General features: G+C 45.7%; 1 protein-coding gene across 5 annotated transcripts in view; it reads right to left on the bottom strand.

Moving 5' to 3' along the window:
* The window catches only part of LOC126535663 (glutaminyl-peptide cyclotransferase-like), a 107,982-nt gene that overhangs the window by 66,544 nt on the left and 17,494 nt on the right, over positions 1-23,944 (bottom strand). For all 5 annotated transcript variants that reach the window (XM_072289175.1, XM_050182472.3, XM_072289174.1 and 2 more), the window contains 2 exons: positions 13,307-13,456; positions 9,162-9,320 (listed from right to left, as the gene is read on the bottom strand). In XM_072289175.1, the coding sequence (XP_072145276.1) occupies positions 9,162-9,320; positions 13,307-13,456 (309 nt within the window). The remainder of the gene's footprint in view (positions 1-9,161; positions 9,321-13,306; positions 13,457-23,944) is intronic.

The raw sequence follows: 23,944 nt of genomic DNA, 5'->3' as shown, positions 1-23,944 counted from the left end.
TATTGATTGTTGTTCTATTTTCTTTGTTTCTATTTCATTTATGAAATGATCCTGTTATTTTTGGCTCTGCTAAATTGCGAAGAGATTATATGCATACTTGTGTGTGTCTTTCCTTGCTTTGCTGTTGTTGCCCTGTAGAAGGGGGCTGTGGGCCTTTGTCAAGCTGCCGTTTACGAGCAGCTTTTACCCACAACCTCCTCCATCATCCCGATGGAAATAAAGATTATTATTATATGGCTCGTCTACACCCTGATTCCGTAATGCCTCCATGACTGCGGAGGTTTCGACAGAATCAAACGCTTTCTCATAATCAATGAAAGCTATATATAAGGGTTGGTTATATTCTGCACATTTCTCTATCGCCCGATTGATAGTGTGAATATGGTCTATTGTTGAGTAGTCTTTACGGAATCCTTCCGGGTCCTTTGCTTGACAGAAGTCTAAGGTGTTCCTGATTCGATTTGCGATTACCTTAGTAAATAGTTTGTAGGCAACTGACGTTAAGCTGATCGGTCTATAATTTTTCAAGTCTTTGGCGTCCCCTTTCTTATGAATTAGGATTAAGTTAGCGTTCTTCCAAGATTCCGGTACGCTCGAGGTAATGAGGCATTGCGTATACAGGGTGGCCAGTTTCTCTAGAACAATCTGCCTACCATCCTTCAACAAATCTCCATCCTTCAACAAATCTGCTCGACATCAACAGTACATCTATTGGCTTACAAAACACTAGTTCGCCCCGTTCTAGAATATTGATACAAGGCAGAAACATAGTTAAACAATGCGCGCAGGTTCGTGCGCCTCCCTCAAGAGGACAACAGTGTATTGGAGGAAAATACGAAATAATGACACGCGACTTTACATACGTCGCAAGTTTCATTGTCCTATCAGATTGCTCAAGGAATTTAATTATTGGAATGAACTTTTTGCAGGCGAACGGTGCAGTTATCAACTTGCAGGAATCCTGTGTGTCGTTCTCAACAAAGCACGCCACCGCGACGTTCGAGTGTGAAGAACAATTCAATGCACTTCAGATTATAGACGACGACGTCACGATACCCCCAAGATCCAGCGTAGCTGTCGCCGTAAGAAGCACCGTACACCATTCAGTCCGGTGAAAAACGTTCATACGTTTTTCACCAGACCGAGGAAAAAAAACTTAACAGCCGGGAAAATGCAACAGTGAGGAAAGCTCCGAAAATAAATGAAAAAAGCGCAGCTTCAACTATAGACAATTTATTTCCACAGAGTGCGCTTAGGACTTAAATAATCTAGAATGGTGGCTTGCCGTTTCTTTCGCTCGCTAGAAATCACCACACGTTTCTCAATAGCCTGGAAGGCCGTATTGCTGTCAGCGTCGCTGTGAGGTGCGACGTACCTGCGGAGGAGGTCCAGAGCCACGACGGCTTCTCCAAAGCTAGGATTTGGCAACTCGCCGGCATCATGCGGCTCGTGCTCCTCGTCGTCACCGCGCCACGGCAATGGCAATGGACGAAGGAATATCCGCGGGAAATTTTGCCCTCTTTGGCGTAATCATGCTAACGACTGTTTAGTATTGCTGCGGAGCGTGCGCGTCCGAGCAGCCCGGTTGCGCGCGGCGCGGCGTGGTTTCGCGAGAATTCTAAACGAGAGAGGGGAGCTGGCCCAAAAGGCGGAGCAATGCCATGAGCAACGCCAACTTCTGGCTCCACTTTAGCTTCACAAAGAGTGACGTCAGGGCCTCTCCCGAGTTTCCTTCCGCCGTGAGTCCACCCGTCCAAAAACCATGCGGTGACCGTAATCACAGTGATCATAGTGAGAGCATTTTTCACGAATGGCCACTTAGTGGCGGCCTCTCGAACTGGCGTGCGGTTACTGTGCGGCTTCTTGCAGCCAGTTCTATAGCCAAGCCCGGCCAAAACTCGTCAAAAGCCAAAATGGCAGTTGGAGCGTGTTGCCTACTTTAGCACAGGCGGGTTCGGGGTGCTAAGTTGCGACGTATCATGCGGGAACATTTTCACAGCTACTATGTAACAGCGGGGTTCCTTATACATTGGATCCTATGGAAGCTATGCCGCGACTGGATGAAAACGACGCAGCAGCCGGGAAAACGCAGCAGTGAGGAACGTAATAGCAGGGTTCTACTGTATGCAGCGACTATGAAGGAATAGCAGACAGTAACACTGGGCTCTTACTCGAAAAAAGGATCTGTGTGGCAAGGGGTCTTGTTCGTCTGCGTGACAGGTGTTCAAATGTCTTCCCGACTAATTTTGGAAATGAAGTCCAGCATGTTGCGAAGGGAACCGTCATTACCCGCCTTAACGATTACGAACAGATTACAGATTTGAGCCCTTCCGATGCTGCACTACTGGAGTCTGACAACATAGATTCCATACTCGCATCCGTCAACATCGAAGCAGCACTATCCCCGAGCCAGAAGCAGCAAATAGAGAACCTTGTACGAGAATTCACCTCGTGTTTCTCAACGACATCAAAAGTCCAGAGAACATCCATCGCCAAACACCGTATTATTGTCGACGAAGCTGTGAGGCCTATTTGCCAGCATCCCTACCGAGTGTCACCGAAGGAGAGAGAGATCATCAGCAAACAAGTCGAAGAAATGCCTAGAGACGACGTAATTCAACCATCGACCAGCCCGTGGGCTTCGCCTGTGGTACTGGTAAAGAAAAAGGATCAGACCTTGCGCTTCTGCGTTGATTATCGGAAGCTAAACATCGTCACAAAGCGGGATGTCAATCCACTTCCGAGGATCGATGACACCCTCGATAGACTACAGGATGCGAAATTCTTTTCCTCTCTCGACCCCAAAAACGGATACTGGAAAATAGAAGTGGACGAACGGGATCGTGAGAAGACAGCATTCGTCACACCAGACAGACTATACGAATTCAAGGTACTTCTGTTCGGCCTCTGTTTCGCCCCCGCCACCTTTCAGCGGATGATGGACACCGTGCTCTCCGGGTTAAAGTGGCAGTCCTGTCTGGTTTATCTTGACGATGTCGTGATTTTTTCTACCACCTTTGCTCAGCATGTGGAACGACTAAGGACTGTGCTCAAAGCTATTAGTTCAGCAGGGCTGACGATAAAGCCACAAAAATGTCACCTCGGCTTCCATGAGCTCCTTTTTCTCGCCCATGTGATTAGCTCCGAAGGCATCCATCCTGACCCTGAGAAGACCGCAGCAGTAGAAAAGTTTCCTAGACCAACTGATAAAAAGGCCGTTAGGCGATTCCTAGGACTTTGTGCCTACTACAGGCGTTTCGTCAAAAATTTTTCAAAGATTGCCGAACCGTTAAACGCGATTAACGAATAAAGATATGCCTTTCGTCTGGCAAAGTGAACAAGAAGATGCATTCAATGAGGTGCGACGGCGACTTCAAAACCACCCGGTGCTTGCGCACTTTGATGAGGAAGCGGAAACAGACATCCACACAGACGCCAGCAATTTAGGACTCGGTGCCGTCCTCGTTCAATGGCAAAACGGAGAGGAAAGAGTGATTGCATACGCTAGCCGCACTCTTTCGAGGGCTGAAACCAACTATTCAGCCACAGAAAAAGAATGCCTCGAAGTAATATGGGCCATAGGAAAATTCCGACCATACTTATACGGTAGACCGTTTCGAGCAATCAGTGACCATCACTCATTGTGCTGGCTTGCAAACCTGAAAGATCCTTCTGGACGACTTGCTAGATGGAGTCTGAGGCTGCAGGAATACGACATATCGGTCGTGTACAAATCAGGTCGCAAGCACAGTGACGCTGATTGTTTATCACGTGCACCGGTCGAATCTGCTCCTGTGAAAGATGGACATGAATTTTCATTTCTTGGAGCCGTAACCGCATCTGAGATGGTCAAACACCAGCAGTCTGGCGCCGAGTTGCTTCTACTCATCAGGCACCTCAAAGGACACCCCGTCCATGTTCCGCAAGTTTTCTTCCGGGGATTGTCATCATATGTGATGAGAAATGACGTCCTGTACAAAAGAAATTTTGAGCACAGCACAGAAAAATTTCTACTCGTCGTTCCTTCAGCTTTGCGGTCCGAAATCTTAAAAGCCTGTCACGATGACCCATCAGCAGGACACCTCGGAGTGAGCAGAACGTTCGCCCGAATTCATGCTAAGTACTACTGGCCAAAGCTATTGAATTCAGTAAAGCATTATGTACGAACATGTCGGGATCGCCAAAGATGCAAAACGCCTCCATTAACCAATAGAAACCCCAGGAGCCCCGTTCGAACACGTAGGAATGAACTTGCTTGGTCCCTTTCTGACATCGTCATCAGGGAAATGATGGATTGCAGTAGCGACGGATTACCTAACCCGATATGCCGAGACATCCTCTCTAATCAGTGCAACGGCCGTTGAAGTGGCTGAATTCTTTGTCACCAAGATAGCATTACGACACGGTGCCCCTGCAATTATTATCATGGACCGAGGAACTTCGTTCACAGCCGATTTGACGCAATCCATCATGGAACTGACTCATACCAGCCACTGGAAAACAACTGCCTATCACCCTCAAACAAATGGGCTAACCGAGCGATTGAACAGGACGCTGACCGATATGTTGTCAATTAACGTAGACTTAGAGCACCGTACATGGGACAGGATCCTACCCTATGCGACATTCGCCTACAATACTGCATTGCAAGAGACCACTCAAGTAACGCCATTCCAACTTGTTTTTGGACGAACAGTTACCACACCCTTGGATGCAATGCTGCCTGTCAGCGACAGTACAGAACAGAACCCTGACACCAACGACTTTACAGAGAGGGCCGAAGAAGCACATCAGCTGGCGTGACATCGCATTCAACAAAGGCAGCGCATCGACGCAGACCGTTACAACCTGCGACGAAGGGAAGTCGAGTATGCACCAGGTGACAGAGTATGGGTGTGGACTCCCGTGCGGACGCACGGCCTTTCCGAAAAGCTTTTGCGCCGTTATTTCGACCCTTACCGAGTACTTCGTCGCATCAGTCCCCTGAACTACGAAGTTACGCCAGAAGGACAAGTGAGCTTATCACGATGCCGGCGTCGCACAGAAACTGTACATGTGGTCAGACTGAAGCCATATTATGACAGGCAGTGAATATTCGACCAAACATCTATTCTGTGCCATATACCACTTTAGTATCGACAACAGCTTGTGAACAATTTCGTCGCTTTACGCATCGGGACGATGCGTTTTGTAGGGGGGATAATGATACAAGGCAGAAACATAGTTAAACAATGCACGCAGGTTCGTGCGCCCCCCTCAAGAGGACAACGGCGTATTGGAGGAAAATACGAAATAATGGCACGTGTTTTCACCGCACGCACTCGCATCGCAGGTGGCCGTTGTCGGCGTCTACAAGAAGAAGACGAGGTGACGTGAGGCTCGAGAGAGAAGAAGAAGGCCTTCCTGATCTCCCGTTTAGAACGCGGCAGTGCTTTTTATTTACCCCCAGGGTACAAGTTAGCCCACAATAAGTAGCTTTATCTGGACTCCTTTAACTGTCTGTTACAATATGCTGTAATTATATGGGACCCGTTCACTAAAATCGATATTGGAAAGCTGGAAAGTTAACAAAAAAAAATTATGTTCGATACATCTACACATCGCTCCTCGTCTACAAACCGTCGAGGAGCGGTCCCAAACCAAAGAACGAAATCAGAGACACACACGTCATTACTCTCAGAACAAAAGACGTAGGAACCATTCCACACGTCAGCAAAATCAGAGTCCTTGGGATGTTCATTGAGAGCAACGGCTCTAACGCCGCGACAGTGGAGAAGATCGTGAGAAAGTCGAATAATGCCTTGAATCTCATACGACGCGTAGCCAACAGACAACACGGCCTTAAAGAAGAAAATCTCCTCAAGCTAACACACGCTTTTGCGCTATGCCACTTCACCTACGAGGCGGCCATGCACAGATGGAAGGTAGCGGAGAAGGACAAACTCAATGTACAACTGAGGAAGCTAGTCAAACTAGCGCTGGGAATCCCCAAGAATACCGAGACAGAGCTCCTGCTGCAACTGGGGGTACACAACACACTAGAAGAAATCGCCGAAGCTCAAGAACGGGCTCAATGGACAAGACTCTCTGGAACCAAATCGGGTAGAGAAATCCTAGCCAAACTAGGTCATGACACCACAGTAATCGAGAATCTATATCAAAGCGTTCCGACGGACACACGCAACTCCTACACAGTTCGCCCACTGCCACGGAACATGAACCCCGCGCACCATCAACCCAGAAGGCTGGCACGCGGATCGTTCATCCTGCGCGAAATACGTGATAAGAAGATCCTAGCCTGTTTCGTTGACGCGGCACAGTACTCGACCAGGAAGGCCTTCGTTGCCACGACGATCAATAAGCAAGGTCAAGTCAGAAACGCTCTCACAGTCAAGACCCACAAGTCCGAGATAGCAGAACAGGTTGCCATCGCACTCGCGCTCACAGACCCGACCATCACCCACGTCTACAGCGATTCACGCTCGGCCGTCAAAGCCTTTCAGAAAGGAGCAGTTGCAAGCCAAGCACTACAAATAATAAATAGATCCGCACCGCTGCAGCATCACACCATCTGCTGGTTCCCGGCACACCTCGGAGAGATCGAGGACACCCCTCGCAATCTTAATGAGATGGCTCACAGGAGCGCGCGAGACCTAACCCTCCGCGACGCCACCTATTCTGGTCGTGACCATCCCAGCGAGAATCGGGACCCTCCCTCCACATATAACGAGATCATAAAGCACTTTTATCTAGACCGCAGAATATTCAGCACACCTCACAATAAGCTCACCAGGCCTCAAGCCCTGACGTTCAGAATGCTTCAAACAAACACGTACTCCACGCAGAACAGACTACATCACTACATGCCTGACCTATACAAAACATCATATTGTGAAAATTGCCATAGCACACTAGACGTACATCACTTGCTCTGGCCGTGTGGTCGGACCCACGCAAACAAGGATCAAGAGTCCGCCAGGCTACAAGACGCACTACGCAGCACGGACCTGGCGGAGCAGCTCTGGGCTGTCCAGCGAGCCCACGATGCGTCCAGGGAGTTGCAACTCCCGGCCCCAACGTGGGAGTAGCCCGCTCTATGGGACCTTGCGCCCCGTAGCTCGCAGGACCTTTCAATAAAGTTACTCCATCCATCCATCCATCTACAATACATATGGGTATACAGTCGAACCCGGCTATATCGAACTCGCAAAAAAACGCCTATCAGTTCGATATAGAACATAATTCGATATAAGCCTGCTAAATAATTGGATGTCATAAAAGCACATACCATTCATAAAATCACTTTGTTGGTGAAACTAGCTTAGTTTCGCACGAAGTAGTCCTGCATTTTCTTCTGCTTGGGCAATTTCGCTGCCTGCGACGCACGCACTTTTCCACATTGTCTTAAGCATCGGAGCAGCTGAGGCCGCAACCTTCCGCATTCGCGCAGAAGCACCGACTAGTGCGAGTGCACCAATCACTTCGGAGGACGTGGGCCATGGACCGTCGCTGCTTTCCTCATTGTGCCCAGTTTCACTTGTGCTCGGTACGATGTCAGCAATGTAGTCTTCGTTTTCGGGCTCTCCTGTGGTTGCGACACCATCATTCGCGCTCACAAACTCGTCCACCGTTGATTCTTCAACAGCTTCCGGAAATTCTGACAGCTCGCTCCGAACTTCGGCAACATCGGCAACGGCTTCATCGCATTCATCAGAATTTAGTCATCACCGAGCACGCGAAAGTCGGCACGGCTGAAGCCATTTCGGATGAACCACTCGCACACGGCCGTGCGTACGCGTCGGGCGCCATGGGCACCGGGTCGCGAGTTGGCCCGCTTTAGCCGTAATCTCCCCCTTCAAGATCGTGCTGAGAGTGCTCCTCGGAATCTTGTACGCTACGGGGACATCCGACTTCTCACTGCGTTCGATCCTATTTATGAGTTCAAACTTCACAACGAAAGGCGAATTCTGCCGCTTCATCACGGCAACACTGTGGGAGAAGAACCACAAGGCGCACACACAATGAACCAGAAAAGTAGCGAGACAACTCGCACTTCCGCTATCTTGCACCACGAGCGCACAAGAGCCTCTGATTGGCTGTCTGAGCAAGCGCTGCGGGCGGGCCAGGATCATATTTTGCAGGGAGGTGTAGACGGCTCGTCCGAGGCAGGGGGGCTACGGTACGGAGAGCGGTTGGATGGAGCCGCGCCGCCGGGTTTTCCTGCCACCGCGAGGAAAAGCCAACTTCCGGGGGCACTTTCTGCCGCTTAACGTTCGATATATCGGGAGTTACTGCTTTTTTGTTCGATGTAAGAGTAATTTTTGCTATATATACTCATTGTAACTATACCATGTCCAGAAATTGTTCGATATATAGAATAATTCGATGTAAACGGGTTCGACTGTACTTCAATTACTGACCTCTTATTTCCGAGTCGCTTGCCTTCTATAACTGATAGAAATTGTGTATGTCGTAATTCTTTTTCCAGCTAATAAATGGTCAGTACAACATCGACACGTCTCACCTTCTCATCTATACGACAGGTTACGGAACCAGACAGACACTCGCTGGCTGTAACTCCGTTTATACACGTGTCAACTGCTTCAAGTATTATTTTTTCCTAGCACCATGGCAGATTGGAATAAGCTGGCTGATAAAACTGTAACACAGGACTCATTATCACTTTTCAAGACATATCTTTTATGAAAAGTATTCTGCACTTGCCGCGTGTTTTGATGTCACTGTTTGACTGTATGATTTTAAAATTGCTGAACTACATTGCTCGACATTTTGTTTTGTTTGTTGTTGATTATTTTTTTTAGTGCTTGTGTGAAGAAACTTAAGTGCATTTCCCCATTGTTTTGTATTTATTCTGTACTTACTTGTGCACTATGCTACTAAGATCTTGTATAAGATCGCAGTATGTATAAATAAATATAAATAAAAAAAATTTAAAAATCCCGCGTAGCAGCGTTCCTTGCGACTGCATCTCCTTGAGAACTTTATTTTACGGACCACCCTCGTAAGTTGAAAAACATATAATGTAATTATGACATAGTCAACAGACCTGAACCTATTTACCATCGAATGAGTGGAGGAAAACGTTTCTGCGACTATGTGGCTCATCTATAGCTGGCACAGAAAAAAGTAAAGTGCCCCACCATGGAGTCGTAGTGGCAGGCCAACACCAGCCGGTGGCAGGCCGAGGGGTCCAAGGTGGCAACAATGTTGCTGAACACCTTGCTGCCATGTGGTGTTGGGGCCTCAAACTTGTCCTCCTCCACATGCCAGTCAAGTTGCTCCATTGACTCACGGAGGAACTGCGCAGACAACAAGGAAATGATCAGGAAAGACTTGCAACTCAAACAAGTGAGAAGAAAAGCATGGCATGAGCACTGCCCTCTCAGTGTCTGCAGCTCCACATATTTGTATTGTTTAGATTATGAATGCGACAATCACCTGACCTAGTATTATGTTACAGAACTCGATCAGCAAGACTACCACAGGATCAATGGGAAATGAGAGCTTTTCTTGAGTTTCAAAAGGATATACCACACAAACAATTACATTTTATCATCATCATCATCATCATCACCAGCAGCAGCAGCAGCCTGGTTACGCCCACTGCAGGGCAAAGGCCTCTCCCATACTTCTCCAACTACCCCGGTCATGTACTAATTCTGGACATGTCGTCCCTGCAAACTTCTTAATCTCATTAGCCCACCTAACTTTCTGCCACCCCCTGCTACGCTTCCATTTTCTCGGAATCCAGTCCGTAGCCCTTAATGACCCCCGGTTATCTTCCCTCCTCATTACGTGCCCTGCCCATACCCATTTCTTTTTCTTGATTTCAACTAAGATGTAATTAACTTGCGTTTGTTCCCTCACCCAATCTGCTCTCTTCTTATCCCTTAACGTTACACCCATCATTCTTCTTTCCATAGTTTGTTGCGTTGTCTTCAATTTAAGTGGAACCCTTTTCGTAAGCCTCCAGGTTTCTGCCTCGTAGGCGAGTACTGGTAAGACACAGCTGTTATACACTTCCCTCTTGAGGGATAGTGGCAACCTGCTGTTCATGATCTGAGAATGCCTGCCAAACGCACCCCAGCCCATTCTTATTCTTCCGATTATTTCAGTCTCATGATCTGGATCCGCGGTCACTACCTGCCCTAAGTAGATGTATTCCCTCACCACTTCCAGTGCCTCGCTACCTATCGTAAACTGCTGTTCTCATCCGAGGCTGTTAAACATTACTTTAGTTTTCTGCAGATTAATTTTTAGACCAACCCTTCTGCTTTGCCTCTCCAGGTCAGTGAGCATGCATTGCATTTGGTCCCCTGAGTTACTAAGCAAGGCAACATCATCAGTGAATCGCAAGTTACTAAGGTGTTTTCCATTAACTCTTATCCCCAATTCTTCCCAATCCAGGTCTCTGAATACCTGCTGTATACACGCTGTGAATAGCATTGGAGAGATCGTATCTCCCTGCCTGACGCCCTTCTTTATTGGGATTTTGTTGCTTTCTCTATGGAGGACTACGGTGGCTGTAAAGCCGCTATTGATATCTTTCACTATTTTTACATACGGCTCGTCCGCACCCTGATTCTGTAATGCCTCCAAGACTGCTGAGTTTTCAACTGAATCAAATGCTTTCTCGTAATCAATGAAAGTTATATATAAGGGTTGGTTATATTCCACAAATTTTTCTGTCACCTGACTGATAGTGTAAATATGGTCTACTGTTGAGTAGCTTTTAGGGAATCCTGCCTGGTCCTTTGGTTGACAGAAGTCTAAGGTGTTCCTGATTCTATCTGCAATTACCTTAGTAAATACTTTGTAGGCAATGGACCTTAGGCAACGGAAATTTGTAGGCAATGGAATACTTTGTAGGCAACGGAAATTATAGACCTGATCGGTCTATAATTTTTAAAGTCTTTGGCGACCCCTTTCTTATGGACTAGGATTATGTTAGCGTTAGCGTTAGGTGCAGCGGTGGCGTAGAGGTAGAGCATGCGCCTCACGTGCAAGAGGACCATGGTTCGAATTCCGGTGCTGCGCAATTTTCCACTGAATTAAAAAAAAAAAAAAAGCCGCGGGTAGATAAAACTACATAAACAGGCCTGGAGTGCGGCCTGATCCCAGTGACCAGAACCGGCAACGCACTCCCTCACCAGAGCAGGATTGGCCACCCTGCTGCAGTACTTGGCCACAACCACCTATATGAATACAACATTTTATAATAGCCAGCAGGAAAATAAGATGAAAAGATGAGTGTAAGCCTGCTGCTAGTAAGGCACGATTATTTTCCTTAATTTTAGCTTGAGAAGCTTGAGATCTGTGTTTTGTGTTATTAAACACGTTTGGATAATTGGTTTTCAGCGGTGTGTGCCTACTACTGTGTGCGGCATCGAGATGAGACAGGTGCCCAGCTCACGCCAGTGGCCGATTCTACCCACCATGAGAAGCGGCAATCAGAGCCACCAACATATACTGCATTTACGACCTTAGTCATCCGCAACGCATTGTTCATAAGCTCTTTTGGCGGCACACTTTCATGAAGGGTCAAGCAGGGAGAATGCGGTTGCTGGTAACCAGACAGACCTGCGAACTGGCTTGCTTCGTCTGTGTGTGGAGAGCGTGTGGTGGCATGAAAAGGCTCAAGATGTGGGGCTGCACTCAATAGTTAAGGAAGCTCTCCTCAAGAACGGTGACAATTGATGCTGCACCACTTGCATCTATTGTGTGGTGGCTTTGACAGTGAAAGCTAAAAGGTTTGGGTCTGTCACTGGCTCCAGATGCATACGGGCAAGGCGTCTCATCGGCACAGAATGCTTGTACGCTGTAGCCATTGTTCACTGCATGCACCGTGGCTGCTTTGACCGTCTTTTGAGACTAAGGAGAGCTGTCGCGCTCAGCGCCAAGCAGATGTGGATCTCTAGGGAGTATTTACTTGTCATTCAGAGGGCGATCGGTATGCGAGCCCAACGTGCGCATGTATGAGCTTGGGGCATGGCGACACAGCATGCCTCTCATCTTGCCGTATTAATTTGCAGGTGCTGCCTGCTTCATAGTATTTTATGGTGCCTGCTGTGTTGGGCTCTGTTGCTTTATGCTGTGTTTGCATACCCCTTTCACGGAACGTAAGATTGCTATGAGTTTGTGGCTTTCTCCACTGTTGCGTTTTTTATATGCTGTATTTAGGGAGAGGAGCAAACACCTTGAACTGTGGTGAAGGAAAGTGGGTGTAGACGAGGCTTAATGCCTGAATAGCCTGTGCACCACTCAAACAACGATCCTCGTACAAGTCTGGCAATTGGTGTGCCAATGGTCCATCCTCAAAACCACTCAGTGGTGATTTGACTTTAAATGCTTGGGGTACGGCATCGAGGAATACAAAACGTGGCCCCGACCAAATGGTCTGGACTAAACTTGAGCTGTCGGCTCTGCCAATATAGGGTTGCTCTATAGGTGTTCCAGTTCCACCTTGTATCTCTCTGTGTGTAATTTCTTGTGAAGAGTCCTTGCAATTTGTCTTGAAGTTTCATCTGTGTCTGCTTCCATCCATCCGAAGCCTTCAGTAAATTTATTGCCGCTGCCCTTAGCAGCTGTCTTCTTCGGCTGCGTAGACTGTCTCTGGTGGTGCATCTCAAATCGTGGGGAACCCATACCCTCAAGAGGGAGGAAGAACCTGATCTTACTATGAGTGAGGCTAGGATATCTGCAAACATAGTGTGGCATTTGTCTTAGTAAATTTCATTAGTCCATAGATGCTAATAATGACTAAGAATGCAACACTAATGAAGACTCTTCAAGACAGAACAAATACAATGAGTATACCGCTTATTGTGCCTGATGAGACAGCAATCTGGCACATCTACAACAGTGTCAAACAGTGATGGCACAAATGGCATCAAATTTGAGCCACTTCCCTCAAGGTGTCCAAAGTTGCTGTCCGCTCCCACAAATTTCAGAAGGGCACTCAGCAGTAACAAGATGCCAGTTATAAGGAAGAAACCACTCCCATGATACAAAGAATGTCTGCACAAGATCATCCTGGTTATTTTATTTGAACAGTTAGATTTAAAACACGTGGAAAAATAAAGATTCCCTGGCGGTGCGAAATTACAGCATGTTTTAAATGTCCTGCAGGTCGTGAAATGGGCTGATCATGAATCCAGCAATACATTGCTAAAATTGTCCCAAGCAAGCAACTCCTGTTGCACACTGCCATTCAGCACTAGACAGATGCCGTGCAACCAAAGTAATCAAATGCAGCCAACACAGTGACCTGGTCTTGCGTACATACCTGTCGCACTTTGCGGTGGCCCTGGCTGCCAACAGTGCGGGGCACAAGAATGTTGTGCAGCACATCATGGAAGATCTCCTTCTCCCCCAAGGAGAGCTCACCCGCGTACAACAGCTGATCTTGAACCAAGGGCCGCAGGTCACGCACCCACTGCAACATGATAGGTTGACTAGGTGATTTGATTTTAGAGCAAATAGAGCAATGCAGTGACTAGAGAGTTGCCAAAGTGGAGGGCTCCAGGTTAATTTCACTCACCTGGGTTTTTTTTTTCATTACCACCCAAAGTTCAGCATGCATGCATTTTTGCACTTCACTCCCATCAGAATACGGCCTCTACAGCCAGAATTTAAACCTATGACCTTGTACTGAGAAGCAAGACATACCAACATAGAATAGAATCAATCCAGAAAGACGTCTATTCGGTCAGTCAACTGACATTATGATAAAAACTTGTCACCATCTTTAGATCGAACACACTTCGTCTCACTGTGCCTTCTAAATGATGCGACACTGAATCTCTGAAACATCTGCACTCTCTTTTCAACTCATTCCGATATGCTTTCCCAAACAAATACTTGACACATGCTAAATTGTCATCCGACATAAGCAAACACAAACTTTGTAATCTGATACCTGGCAACGTCCAGTCATTAGCGGTGCAAGAATTTTTTAATGTGCTTCGAGTGTTCTTCTTTACTTGTACCTTGAACTGCACTGTATTCTTACATGTTTATTTGCTATGAAACTGTTTCTTCGTACTATGTACCCAGTATTCAGATAGCCCCGCAAGAGAGCTGCAGTATGCAAATATGACAAAATTTTACAACACCTAAGAGGGCAAGCTAAGGTCAGGAGGTGTCACTGTGTAGTGCTGGAAGGACAATGAGCAGTCAACCCTGTAAACTAGCGAACACAAGAGATACTGGCTGTGAGTGCAGCGACTTTTTGTTCGAAACTGTGTTAGTTCTACATCATGGGAGCTTTTTGCATCTGACCAGATGACTCATATGCTTTGCACATATAGATTAGAAGAGACTGTTATTATAAGTAGAAGCAAGCGCAAAGATGCATTTGATTAGCAAGCTAGCAACATAGCAACATTTGGTGATGCAGCCATCAGTAAGCCATGGATTTCATTATCAATAAAACAGCTTGCTTACCTTTGTTTGCATTAAATAGATATCCTCCTAACAATCAATGTGGCTACAAAAGTATCTGTGTGAGGTTCCCCAGTTTGGTTTATGTTTACCACGCAATGTACACATGTCCTATGACTTTTTGAGGGGTATAAGTGCAGCTGCAAAAACTGGAAATAAACCTGTTGTTGAAAGTTAGTGCTGTGTGTTTGTCTAATGTGCCTTTCTGTGTCCCTCTTGTTCTGCGTGCACTACAAGAAAGAAGATGCCACACCAACAAGGCCATGTGGCTACCCTCATTGAATTGCACAAAGATGGTCATGCAGGCCAGCAACTATGGAACTGGCTTCAAATCTTGGCATACTGTTCCCGATTTCATTAACGGTGTTAACCCATACATCATTCAACATTGCATTTATATATGGTTTCATTATGTGCATTTCTCATGTATATCTGTTGTTACTTTGCCCAGTTATTTTACCTAATGTTTTCAAAAAGCAATGAACAGCCTAGCCTGACTAATTTTACTGCTTGAACTACTTGACACAAAAGAAGAAAACAAGCGCATAAGCACATCATCACTATATTAATTTTGATCAGTATGTTGTTATAAATGGATGTTTATAGCTTGGAGGTATTATCGCTCTCACAGGTTGCATAATGACGCCAATCGGCCCCATGCTACCAACCTTAAAGGGACTGGCCAGAATTTGTGAGATGTCGACAGAAATGAAATGACCATGATTTATAATGATAGAATCCAGCAAAGAGTCTCAAAAACCAGTAAATGCCGTGGCTTCACGGTGAAACCTTGGTACTCCAGATGTAGTACAGTTAAATCTCAATAATTCGAACTCAAAGGGGCCGGAAAATTTGTTTAAATTAAAAGAAGGACTTGTTCTTGAAGTATTCGTGCACCATAGCATGATGCACGAATGCTGCGGGTTATGAAACATGACGCACAAGCACACAGCGAGCGAGGACCACGTAACTGCCCATGCCGGCTAACGCTCGCTTCCCTATAATCACAGTAAACGAAACCTCAGGGAGTGGGCTAAGCTGGCGCGGAGGAAGGTGCGCACAGTTGGATTTGGAGGTCGTTGAAGGGAGGGAGTTGGCTCTTCGTCACGAACTAGGCATACAGGATTCAATTACAATATTTACATTAAAACAGGACATACATTTCAACAGCCTAGCATGACTGCAAAAAGGAGCACGAAGCTCCCACCACGAAGCACACAGCACACAGTACACGAGCACAACGCTCAAAGCACCAAGCACACTGCTTGTCGAGCACACAGCTGCTTAAAAAGCTTCTGTCCTCCCTAGATCCCTAGGGGAGGGAAAAGTGCTGTCCAACCTTCATCCAATTGGACCACCCACAGTCGTTGGGGCATAGTCGACCCGCCTTTGAGGGGGAGGGCTCACACACTCACATACGCACTTTGGATTCCCAGAACCCACCAAGTTGAGCGAGTCCTCGTAGCCAGGTTGCCACACTTGACCCCAGCCGGCACCTCTTAATTCCAGAGCTGACTTCTCCGGTAGCTGCCACGAGTGTCAGCAGACTGTGACGAATCCTGGGGCCCGAGGAAATGCACCGCAAAACATCCTTTGTTAGAGAAGCTCTCTTGCTGCAAATGGACCATGAAGGCCATGGTAAATTAACCAACAATACACGGTCCGCCAAACGTGGCCAGCCCTGCTGCCGTTGCCGACTCTCCGAAGGAGGCGCATGGTGAATTAATGCTGCTGTGGTCTCCAGTTCTCCGAAGGAAGTGCATGGTCGGTTAGCGCTGTCGTTGTTGCCGGTTCTCTGAAGGACGCCACCCCCGCGGGCCGATTGAAACAGCTGCAGTGGGCCGAGATAGGTTTGCAGAGCAGTACCCCTGCAGGCCGATCGTAACAGCACGGACACCGTCGAAGGTGAGGGAGCTACGAGTAGGTGATGAGAAGGAGCATAGTTGCGAGGAAGGGTGGGAGGGAAGCTGATTTTCTTTCCCACCAGCTAGATGGATGGCGCTAATTACCTCTACCACCTAAGACTGCCACCGAAGCAGTGGAGTTGCTGAGGCTGGACTGAGCTTCTGCCGCTGCTTGCCTCTGCGTGCTTTTTCCTTCATCTGCTGACAAATTGGTGCTGTGTTTACATTCTTCATTCTTAACGCGAGTCATGTCTTATCAAGATGACAAAGTCATTGCCACTGATCATAATCATGTTGGTGTGCTCCTTTCTGAAGTGAGAACGAGACCAAACCAAGCCAACCAAAACAAGTGTCAGAGAGAGCTGATGCAAGCAGACGTACTAGCGGCCTGCCTGAACCAGACGCTAGTATGAATAGAGCGATCGGCTGGGTCTGCATGATACCAGTTTCCTGCGTGGACGTCATTGTAGGGGCCACTCTTATTGGTCTCCACTCACGGTTGACTTGCCGCCGTGGTGAGTCGCGAAACATCAGCTCAGGACCGATCCTTCCCGTGGCTTGCATTTTGCCACTAGTGTGGCTGGAGTATTATGGCATGACACAAAAACGGCGGCCTTGCCCTTTGAGAGAGGGTAAAATTTTCACCACGGGGGTGTTTTGGAGTACACATAACTCTGATGGGACCACAGCATCAGCTGAAACTGGAAGTTCGGATTAAGCATGTTCGAATTAACGAGATTCAACTTTATATGACATTACTGTACATAAGTCAGCTGTTATTAAGTACAGCATTCTTAATGCTTAAAATTGCAGTTCATATATTATTAGACACTTGCACTTTATTGTACACATATTACAAAGAAAGTCCATGCTAACAAACAGCACACGCGTCCCACAATTCATGGTGGCACACATGCTGTTGTATGCACGTGAGTTTGCAAGTAAATCACCAGAGTTGTGTAATCTCCCTTTGATAAACAAAATGCCATCAACTAGTTGTGCCATAAATGGGTGACAGCCCTACAATATTAGCACATGTGTGGCTATGGCAACACTCTGATCTGCGTATCATGTGTGAAAGGCGTGGTCTCGCCTTCAAAAACTCAATTCAACTAAAAACATTCTCGACTGGTTGAATACCAAAGCAGTTGGACAGGATAAGAACACGTAGCTGATATCGCAGAAATAATTTGACTTCAAAAAAAAACATGAATTGCAGGAACAACGGCTTGATAAACAAAATAACAATTTCTTACAGCTATGGCCGCACTTGTTGTCTGCCTCCCACCAATGCCGGTGTGCAATTGCTACTGCGCTCACCTATAACGGTTTTCAGCATGCTTCCAGTGAATGGTTACATCTCCATTGCAGGTCGAAAAATTCTGATAAAAAATTTTCCAAGGTGTTACTTCTTCGTGCTTATAGCTTCGAACATTGTCCCTTCATGCCTGCTTCTGCCCTCTTCCCCAGTATAGCGCATGGGCTCTCGAGAACAGGCAGTGGCCACTTTTAGTTCAAGCTATGTGCCAATCAGTAATTGAGGTCATAGCGCTGAATTGACACAGACAAGAAAGACGACAGAACATGCGCTAACTACTATCAACTGATTTTATTTCAGAAGTGCATGGTACTAATATCTAAAAAATGAATACAAAGTGGAAATAATTGCACAGACTGGCACTGAAAATGCTGCATTTGTACGAAAATAATGAGACCATGAATATAACAAGTGTAGGGACTTTCAGTTTCTCTCACAAAGAAAAAAGGTGTATTACACATATCACAAACCTGAATATAATGCGAGATGTTTTCTGAGGCTGGAAAGTTTAGAAAAAGATACGCATTATATTTATACAGATACTCTAGTTCTTCAACAGTGACAAATGGGCGAGTTGGTATGGAAGCATGGCTAAATTTAGAGCGTGAACTACTGGGACACAAGCTAAGGCACAAAAAAAGACAGTACACAACGCTACTTGCAACTGAAAGTTGATTCGGAAGGTTAGAGACTTGATAAACTTGACATGTCCTATGTCATCAAACGACACAAAAGCAAAAAAAAAAAAAGAACAATCATGCAAACAATTTCGTTTCATGCTCAACTTCAGTGGTGTATTCTGTGCCTTTCAAATGTGGGAAAACATATGTGGGCCAAACTGGCCAATATCTCAACACTAGGCTGAAGGAGCATTCGAATTCCACAAAAGGAATTGTGCACACACATCTTGCAATGCACGCAAGAGACTGCAATTCACGAAGTAAATGCACACCCAAGTTTGAAAATACAACAGTCCTTCATAAACACAAATACTGAACAAGAGAAGTTGTAGAGGCCCATGAGATAAGGAAAAGGGGGGGGGGAGGGGGCAGGGTGTCAGTCATGCTTCTATAGCGCTTCATGACACTGAAATATCTTTTCTAGATGCAACCTAACAAGTGGAATTTTTTTTTTTTGCCGTGCTAACAGCAATTAATATTCACCTTTTTCTTATTCTTGCCTTTATGTCGTTTTATGACATTTGATGACATAGGACAAGTAGGGTTTATGAAGTCTCTAACCTTCTGAATAAACTTTCAGCCGCAAGTAGCGCTGTGTCCTGTCTTTTCTTGTGCCTTAGCTTGTGTCCCACTAGTTCATGCTCTGAATTTAGCCATGCTGTAGTTCTTCTTTACCTAAAGCCACTACACTGAACTAAGAGAGCAGAGGCAGAAGTGAATTTTGCATTGAATTTTACAAGGCACCTATTATCACAATCCAAATATAGTGGACTCCAGATAAATGAATTTCGCTTAAATGAATTGCAGGATAAACGGAACATTGGTATCAACTTTGGTTGGCCGCCCATAGGTACAATGTTATCAAACATGGGTTAAACGGGACCCATCCTTCTGTGAACTCTGGTTAAAAGAAACTTTATCCGATACCACCTACCTCATTGGCTTACTGAACAGGAAAAGTTTGGCAAACATATCAAATGGTGGTGGTGCATATCAATCCAAGGGGCTGTTGCAGGAAAGTTACTGCGTATTAAAGCTGTCGATGTTGTAAAGATGCTTCCATAATGAGGACTTCGCTAGACAAATTAATCAGGAGGAATAGAGCATACGGAGTAGGTAGGATCTTGCAGACAGGATACCACTAAGTACTGCTTCACTGACATCGCCAAGAATAAGAGGCCTCAGATAATGCCTATGTTACCTGCTCCAAGAAGGCAGTTGAAATCTAGCAAGTTCATGGCAAAGACTGACTCTGTTGATGAAGACATAGATATTACTGTTCCAGTGCATGTTATTGTTTTGAACCAGACTGCAAGAGATACACTTGAAAGTCTACAGCGCTAGTTTGAATGCAAGGACTGCACAGAATTATTTGGAATTATTCTGTGCATGGACACAGCCTTGCACAAAGGAAGCTGCAAGATTAGATCCAGAACACAGTAAAGTCTCTTTCTTCTTCACTACAGTAATATCAAAACACAGGAGAATTTTTTTATTAAAATGATTTTTGGTGTTTTTTGTGTCCTTCGCTTAAATGAAAGTTCGGATAAACGAAGCATATTTTTCTCTCCCTTCAATTTGTTTAAGCAGAGTATACGGTACTGTAAGGGAAATTCGATCTCTATTGTGTCAATGCCACCTTCTGATCATCAGTTTTTATTTTTAGTTTTTTTTGGATCAGGAGAAGTGGCCATAAACATCATCACACAAAACACTGCCCAGCAACAATGATGACATCTTTATGTCAACTGTCGGATCATTTACCCCCTTGTACGAAGTTTTTAATGCCTATACAGTTTTTCCTGTACAAAAGCAGCCGATAACAGAAAATGCAGTAAAAACAGCAATGTCACTTCCATGTTTTCTGCACTGCACTCTGGGCACAAAATACCATCAGGAAACTTGGACCTTAATTTGCTCTGATATTAGCTATGCTTATTCGGCCAAAGAAATGCAAAGTTTTGAGAGAATGGTCTGGCACTCTAAAGTGATTCAATATTTCTTTTCACTGTCCCTTTAAAACAATCTAACAGAGTGTCTGATCAAACATGCATAACACATTTTAAATAAATTCAACACATTCAAATTCAAACCAAATTCAACGAATTCAATAACAGCCACTAATCTGTCATTATCATCATCTGCAGCAGCCTATTTCTAAGTTCACTAAAGAATGAACACCTCTTTCCAGCAATCCTCTCTTGTCTTGTGTCAGCTGACTTCATTCTACAACTGCAAACTTCGACATTCATCCCTCCATAATATATCCTGCCAGCATCGGCGATGGTCTATGTTGTCAGCTAAGAAGACGGTAGTAAAATATTTTGCGTGCACAATTGACAAGGACACAGTGAAGGGGGACACGAGCGCAGTTCTCAACTAAAGTAATGGAAAGCATCTGGAACCGTCTTGAAGACTTTCCTGCAATGTGACACCACCTCACATCAACAAGAAATCCTCAGTGTATTTTGGTTTGTGTTCTTGGGGCCGCCCAAATGATCTGTATTATGTTGCTGCTTGGTGGTGACATTGAGGAAAATCCTGATCCTAACATCTTGTTGAAATATTAGGAGGTGTCAAGGAAATTAAAAATTCACAGCGGACCTTAGACACAGGACTACAGGGCTTACAAACTCGACTTACGGAAATTGAGGTTTGTATGGCATCATTTAAACAGTGTTTTGAAAAAAATAGAGCAGTGTGAGCAAAAAGTGAACACTGTTGGTAAACAAGTCGAAAAGTTGACTGACAAACTTGATAAACTGGAAAACAGAAGCCCCCGTAACAATATGTTATGGGGATGTTGGGAGTATAGACCGTTTTTTCATGGGCGCTACGATATTGATATGCAGTGGCGCCATCGATTAGCAGTAGGCATGCTGGCTTGGGCGAGCGCTCCGTTTTGCATGGCAGGTTTACGCTCGGCGGTAGTTTCTGGCATTTGTTTTCGTGTTTGTGCGGTGTATTTAGTATGACGTGGTGTCTTCTGCGTGAAAAATGGTTCTGTGAGACGTACTGAAGTGGTTTAAGTCGGTATGGCCGAACTTTCTGCTGGCGTTGAGGCAGACGGAGCATGCAGCGCGATGGTGCGCGCCATGTTTGAGCCTACAATCAGCCTCGAAGATCAAGTGTGTAATTCTGAAAGTTCCATTCACTAATGTGATCTTATGGCAGTATTATCCTCTAGTTCTAAACTGCGGCTTAGGAGCAATGAAACATACCCAACGATTGTAACAGCGTGGGTACCGTTCTGCTGCGATAGGAGCTGTGTTCTTATACTTTGACAAGCGTTCAAACTGTTACCTGCAGATTATGTTGCATGACTACTTGGTTTGGTGGATGAGGTTTCTACCCATGAATAAAACAGTTTTGGTTAGTAATAACAGCCTACCTTACAGCGTGAATTAAGTTTGTCCAGCAAAGCGACCGTTTACAAACTGCACGAGCATCTTAATCGGTGGTAGGTGCTGGATTACAGATATCTTTGTTGTATATAGCGCATGATCCAAATATGTGGCATCAAAGTTTATAGATCTATAAAGGTTCTGTGGCATGACTATGTGAGGTCATATTGTGTCGTTAGCCTGCTTTCTCTTTCTTTTTTAAGAAAGAGGATGATAACCGAATTTTTTTTTGGTTGTGTTCGTTCTGTTCTCTACGATGCACTCCCACGTATTACGGCAATTTTTTTCGCAAATATAGCCATTGCATTCTTTTTATGCTATCCATCTTGGATATTATGGCTTTACAGGACAAAGAGGTAAGGCTGAAGCATATAGCTTACTTATGTATCATGCCGGTTCCCCAACTGCAGTGATCGCTGTGTTGAGCAGCGCCATCGGCCTCAAGTAGGCTGGCGCAGACATATAGTGATTTCAAGGCTGCTAGACTTGAAATGCGTGAGAATGATGCCGGTGTATCACAAATATTTGATAGCGCCTGCCGCTTATTGTTTCATGGTTGCCCTGGGTTAGCTGTACACGAGCATGCACTCTTATGTTTTAGTCCCTACGCCAAGCGATGAGATAGCGAGCAGATTTACCATCTCATGTTTGTAAAACAGAGACGCTGTTCTCTTCGTTGAATTAAAACCGATATATGCAAAATAGTTCACAACACATACCATACCGCGGCTGATAATGCGCGTCGCATGTTTGCACCCCCAAGAGATAGTTCCACGTACTGTAGTTACCGATGAACCAAAAGGCTTCCCTGAAGACCTTATGTGAACGGTCATTGAGTAAATTTCACAAAGAACGATCTAAAACCTCTCGAAATCGTTCCGCAGCACGCGACAGCAATACTTTCAAGAAGTGCCGTGCTGGGCCGCACAAGCCAGAGAGGAGGAAAGGCTCGCCGCACGCCCTCTCCTCCTCGCCCGATGAAAAGGTCTATAGACAAACTATATTTACAATATATATACAAGCAGAGTGAATGTGGTTAAGATGGCTAACCAGCAACACCACCGCAGCAGCCAGCGTCTCGTGATCTTCTTCCTTTCTCTTCTTTTATCCTTCCGTAACAGGACTTCCGGGTGCTTAAGCGCCATCTCGGCGCATGTTAGGCAAAGAACTGCGAGCAAAGCATGGCTTCAGCTACGAAACATGCACAATGTAAACAGGCGTCGACTTGAAGATCGTCGACTTGAAGATGGATAAAACTGTAATGGCGAGCTCTCGTAACTGACGTCATTAACTAGACGTGTCTGGTGCACTTTCATGGTTGGTGAAAGTGTCTGAATGCTCCCGACAAATATCTGACACAAACTCACGACTACCTTTTTGAACGGGTTAAAAACAAAAGCAAAATAGTCCTTATTCGAGATTTTAATCTTCCTTACCTTGATTGGAACACATTATCGATAACTAGCAAGGAAGCCTCCAGCTGTGAGCTTCTGCTGAATATAGCCAATAGTTTTTCTTTGTATCAGCTTGTCACGCAACCTACACGCATCAAACACCAAACCAGTTCAGTACTGGATTTTGCATTTGTGTCACATAATCTGTCGTCTGAAGTAACAGTGGAGGACGGAATATCCGATCATCATCGTCAGGCTGGCTACGCCCACTGCAGGGAAAAGGCCTCTCCCATGCTTCTCCAACTACCCCGGTCATGTGCTAATTGTGGCCACGTTGTCCCTGCAAATTTCTTTATCTCATACATCCACCTAACTTTCTGCCACCCCCTGCTACGCTTCCATTTTCTCGGAATCCAGTCCATAACCCTTAATGACCCCCGGTTATCTTCCCTCCTCATTACGTGCCCTGCCCATACCCATTTCTTTTTCTTGATTTCAACTAAGATGTAATTAACTCGCGTTTGTTCCCTCACCCAATCTGCTCTCTTCTTATCCCTTTACGTTACACCTATCATTCTTCTTTCCATAGCTTGTTGCGTCGTCCTCAATTTAAGTGGAACCCTTTTCGTAAGCCTCCAGGTTTCTGCCCCGTAGGCGAGTACTGGTAAGACACAGGTGTTATACACTTCCCTCTTGAGCGATAGTGGCAACCTGCTGTTCATGATCTGAGAATGCCTGCCAAATGCACCCCAGCCTATTTTTATTCTTCCGATCATTTCAG

The sequence above is a fragment of the Dermacentor andersoni genome, chromosome 7 (genome assembly GCF_023375885.2).
Source record: "Dermacentor andersoni chromosome 7, qqDerAnde1_hic_scaffold, whole genome shotgun sequence".
NCBI classification, from domain to species: domain Eukaryota; kingdom Metazoa; phylum Arthropoda; class Arachnida; order Ixodida; family Ixodidae; genus Dermacentor; species Dermacentor andersoni.
This window is presented reverse-complemented; position numbering and strand designations above follow the sequence as displayed.